Here is a 5,234-nt window from a genome sequence, read left to right as displayed (position 1 = left end):
TATATATAGCGTAAGAAGGATGAGTATGAGGTGCGGCGAAGAGAGGATAAGGCTGCAAGAGTAAGATGCACTTAGACGTTGTATGCAACGGATACACCTTCACTTAATTACATCTCTATGTAAATTATACGGGTATTGTTACTCAAAAGGGTATTTGCACTCTGCATTAAATCGCATGAAGCAAAAAGACGGGGATGGAATTTCTAGATTCTGTCGATGTATAATACAATGCATCATATAATAATTAAAATTTTTATTAGCTGAATTCAATAACAATGCTTACTCACGTTAAAGTATATAAGTAGTAGAAAAGTGTTTCTCTTCTTGATTATACATAGCATATATCTCCAACAAAATTGCCAACATGATCGAAGATGAAATGGAACAATTGAGATCTCTGTGGATAAATACATATATAAAACGCAACGCAATAATATTTTTCCTTTGAAACTACAGTGTCATAGCTATCAATATTAACACTCAAAAATCGTTGCGTCGACACATTTATCCGATGGCCTCAATTGTCCCGTTTTATCTCGTGTCAACAAAAATAAGCTCTGTATAAATAACGACGTAGCATAAAAAATTGCGTCAGCCGTGTTTCCCAGGGCCGATGTTCTTTTGTGTCAACCACGCCGGGTCGATGACAGACAAACCGCGAAGGTAACATCTTCCGGTGGCTACAACTTCTGTGAACAGCAGCAACGGCAGCTTTGTACCATGCAACGTCGAAGAAGGATGTATGGTTACCGGCTGCTTCGAGTACACCTATGTTGAATGCGTAACACAATTAAGGGAAATTCTCTTGTTTGCCGCTGTAGGAACCTCGAGCGAGACAGAAATACTGGCAAAAGCTAATGAAGAAGAATATGGAGGCAAAAATGACTTGATATAGTTGTGACGTACATATATCCTGCGCGTATATCCATATCTTCCTTAAATCTTTGTCAGTCAAAGAAAAGAAGCAAATAGATTATAAAATGTTAAGTTTTAGTAAAAGAGGAAATAACGATCAATTTCTAACTTAATTTTAATTGCTAATTAAAATTCATTAAAATGTCTCAGGGCACAATGTGGAAAATAAATGAATACATGCAAGAGCCTCCAAAAATATATATTAATACGATAAAAGAGATTTGCTCACATAACAAAATCACTTTTAAGTATACCTGCATAGAATTATTAATTAATTCAATCATAAAATCAATCAAGTAAAGACAAATTAGCTTAGCCTTAACTCGACAAAAATTCCAGTTTTATTATAGATGTTAGTATTATAAAATTGCACTACAAATAAAATAAATTCTAAGTGAGACAAGAAAAAGGGTTAATTTTTGATGCAATATTATGATAGGGCAACAACACATACAACAATTAGGAAAATGTAGAATGAAAATATAGAAATAATATTGTGGGCAACATTACTTACCGTAACGTACGTCTGATCCCTCTGCAACTCTGCGAGGTTTTCGTAAAGTCCCTCGAGGAAAGCTTTTCTTAGCTGCTTCGTATTCGTTCCGCAGCTCGCCTTTTCCAAATTCGCACGTTCCGCCAACGCCGCAAGCTGTTGCCTTACTTCCGACGCGTACTCCAGATTTCGATGGTGCAAAAAGTTCTCGTGGCACCACACCTTTTTCTGTGTAGCACTTCGGTATGCTCGAAACACATTCAACAGCATTACGTGATCTCCCTCAGGCGAAGCAAATCTGAAAATCCCCAATGAATCGACAACATTAAACAATGATTTACTTAGCCAACTTAACAAACTGTAAAGGAAAATGCATTTTATTATATATTCTCTGTAAGTAATAGTCATAAAGATTTCATCTTGATTTTATTTTCCTTTTAGACAATAAATAGATTGTGCAAGCAAGAGCCATACCGTGAGCGTGCATTGTGAGCTTGTTCCCTTTTCGTAGGTGGATCCATAAAAATCGATTCTCCCGATAGTAAAGAAACAACCGTCAGTGCTTCCTCCAGACACCTGTGTTCCACCGACGCGAGGATCACTTTGGTAAATCGAGGATCTAATGGAAATAGTGACATCGTACGGCCAAGTGTAGTCAGCTGCGGTGGAGATCCTTTTAAAAAGGATAGAAGAACTTTATTATTTGTCTTGATTAAAGAACGATTCTCGTTATTCGCATCACGTTCAATATAATGGAACAAAGATATTACGCAAACAATCGCTAATTAATAATTTTTTTATATCCTGTTTCAATTTCAATATGAAAAAATGTCTTTTATTATATTTTTCATTTCGTTTATTAAATAAAAAAAATCAATCATTTTGTGAAAATTATGTAAACGAAATTTAATGCATTACTTTATATACATATCTAATAATTTTATATACATATCTAATGAGAATTCTCTTATTTTGTTTAACAAATAATATTTAAATATCTTCTATAACAAATAAATATACAAATATAAAAATAATTCGTACCTTTAACCGCACCTAGCTTCTCTAAACATTTCACAGCCACATCTACGCCTTCCTTAGGTGGTTTATCCATGAAATCGAAGGTAGTAATATCAACGCCAATAGCGAGCAGTTGAAGAGCAACTCCCGCGAGAGAACACCTTTGAATTTCTGGCACCGGCATGTTCTTCATTTTCTCGAATTCTTCTCGGGTGTAAGCTCTGTAACACCTACCCGGCGATTCGCGAGCGGCTCTACCCGCTCTTTGCCAGGCTTGAGCTTGTGAAATTTTTTCAACCCTCAACATGTCTAATCCCGTCGTTGGATGATGAGTTCGCGCTTTGACAACACCGGTATCGATCACATGACGAATTCCTATATTTAATTACCTTATCAATTTCTTAAATCAGAGATTTCAAATAACAATAAGTTCAATAATCGCGAAGGTTATGAATTAAAGCAAACGTAATAATTTATAACATAGTTAATATCGCAATACATGTATACTCATTTCCATTATTCCTAAAAAAGACATTCGAAAATAAATTTTCTTTATATTTTATAATCTTATAATTATTTGATTTTGTTTTTATAAAAAAACTTCAGCGCTAATAAAAACGTTTATTATTTTCCATATTTTATTAAAAAATAAAATAATGAGAGAAATAAAGAGAGCCTATATACATACCACCAATCGTGACAGATGTCTCAGCGACGTTTGTCGACAATACTAATTTCCGCATTCCCGGTGCCGAAGGTTTGAAAGCCTCTAACTGTTGGTGAGTGGGCAGCGCTGCGTATAAGGGAAAAACTTTTAGCGCCGGATACTTCTGTTCATCCAATTGTTTAGCCACTTGTCGGGCGGCTACCACGGCTGCTTCTATTTCTTCTTGACCAGTCAAGAAAATCAGAATATCTTCACTGGAAAATAAAAGCCAAAGACCAAATGATATTAGCAATATTGTTGTACAATAACATATTCTTGTGTGGATTCTCACACAAGATCCTAGTTCTGATTTATTTTAGAATAGACACTTCACTTTCATGTACATAATGTAAACATATTTCATATTCCGTATTAGAATTACAAGTGTAATACTTACTTTGCAGGTACCTGACGATGAATTTGAAACGCCGTAACTAGTGCGGCAAATGCATAGTCCTGTTGCGTGGAAACTGCATGAAAAATTCTCACGGGATATTGACGGCCCTCCAGATACAACGCAGGTGCCTGGAAGTACTCTTTGAATTTATTAGGATCCATCGTGGCTGACATAATCAGAAGTTTCAAGGGCGGTAGGTTCTTTAACTTTCGCAAATTCTGCGCTCGTCTCGTCACTCCGAATAGAACGTCGGTCTGTACAGATCGCTCGTGAGCTTCGTCGAGTATCACTACCTGTCGTAAATTTATGAACTTTATTGTTCTATATCATAAAATTATAATTACACAATTAGATAGCAAAAAGAAAATTGCATAAAAATGCTGAAAGAGAGTTGTACAAATTCTTTAATGTATTTTTTTTCTCCATAAATTTTTAATTAAAAGTTGTCGTTAAACTTCTAAAGAAATAACAATAATTTAAATTTCATCATTTATTAAAAATATTTAAATATTTAAATCTTTTATCTTTAAGTATATTAAATATTCGATAGAATAAACTGATTATATCGATTTCCGATTTTCTGAGAAAATTAAAGAAAATTTATAACATTAACATATATAAAATGCAATAATTCTAAAATGTTTCATATACAATTAGTAAAGAATTTCAGCTCTTTCCGAAAAAGGATATTGCCGAAGGATCAAACTCTTTATTTATCACTATCTCCGGATATACATTTGCGCCTTTTTTAATAATGTTATCTTAGTAATAATTATATATAATGTACCGAATAATCTGACAGGATCTCATCAGTCATCGCCTCTCGCACCATCATGCCGTCCGTTAGATATTTTATCTTCGTATGCGAGGAGGTGCAATCCTCGAAACGTACGCAGTAACCCACCAATTTTCCCAGCTTCACTCCCTGTTCTTGAGCAACTCGGCGCGCTATACTGACGGCCGCTATCCTGCGTGGTTGCGTAATGCCGATGCAGCCAGACGTGCCGGCTATACCGGTCTGGAGTAACAACTGCGGGATCTGCGTGGTCTTACCGCTGCCGGTTTCGCCTATTATAATTAGAGTAGTGTGCCGGCGTATCTCTTCCAATAATCTGAAAATCCACAAGCGCGATCGCTCCATTTAAACAATGATTCGAAGACAAATAGATGATAATATTATAAATAATAATATTGTATATAATGATAGAATACTATAATACACATAAAATGTATTTTGTATTCATTAATAAAATATTTATTATTATTTTTACTGCAGAGAAACACAATCATTGGCGCTTTATATGTGTATACATAAATTAGGCAATATTTTCACATAAATAGATTCTGTAAAAAAATAAAAAGTAAATAAAAAATATATACACAGTAGTTTCCTCTAAGAATAAATATTGCTTGCTCAAATGAGATATATTCATAAGAGTGAATAAAAAACTCTAATGTTTTATTCCGTTTTAGCTTACGGAATTATAAATTGTTTCATATGCGCAATACATTAATAAAATATAATATTGTCAAAAATTAATAATTTCAGAATTTTAAAATTAACCGGCGATTTTTAAAGTTAACGATTTTTTAAAAGCTGGTTCTTAAACTTTTTTACAGATTGCATCAATGAATCTAATTATTTGATCAACAAAATTATCAGTACTCGCGTGCGAGTATCTACCTTATCGAACAGGAATATATAT

General features: G+C 34.1%; 1 protein-coding gene across 1 annotated transcript; it reads right to left on the bottom strand.

Moving 5' to 3' along the window:
- Positions 1-241: 241 nt before the first annotated feature.
- On the bottom strand, positions 242-4,696 carry LOC115239426 (ATP-dependent RNA helicase DHX33-like). The gene is made up of 7 exons (XM_029813937.1): positions 4,316-4,696; positions 3,529-3,821; positions 3,114-3,346; positions 2,450-2,800; positions 1,883-2,081; positions 1,430-1,706; positions 242-768 (listed from the first exon to the last, which is right to left on the bottom strand). The coding sequence occupies exons 1-7, from the start codon at positions 4,667-4,669 to the stop codon at positions 592-594; spliced, it is 1,884 nt and encodes a 627-aa protein (XP_029669797.1). The 5' UTR covers positions 4,670-4,696; the 3' UTR covers positions 242-591.
- Between the last annotated feature and the right edge of the window lie 538 nt (positions 4,697-5,234).

Source organism: Formica exsecta, unplaced genomic scaffold (assembly GCF_003651465.1).
Source record: "Formica exsecta isolate Colony F162 unplaced genomic scaffold, ASM365146v1 scaffold38, whole genome shotgun sequence".
Classification (NCBI taxonomy): Eukaryota; Metazoa; Arthropoda; class Insecta; order Hymenoptera; family Formicidae; genus Formica; species Formica exsecta.
This window is presented reverse-complemented; position numbering and strand designations above follow the sequence as displayed.

What these genes read in the sequence shown, in the direction of transcription:
- LOC115239426 (XM_029813937.1), bottom strand. Translation starts at nt 4,669, where the DNA reads ATGGAGCGATCGCGCTTGTGGATTTTCAGATTATTGGAAGAGATACGC. An exon ending in AGATCCTGTCAGATTATTCG is followed by an intron (nt 3,822 to 4,315) that starts GTACATTATATA and finishes AATTTACGACAG; the next exon opens with GTAGTGATACTCGACGAAGC. An exon ending in GCTCACAATGCACGCTCACG is followed by an intron (nt 1,707 to 1,882) that starts GTATGGCTCTTG and finishes GGGGATTTTCAG; the next exon opens with ATTTGCTTCGCCTGAGGGAG.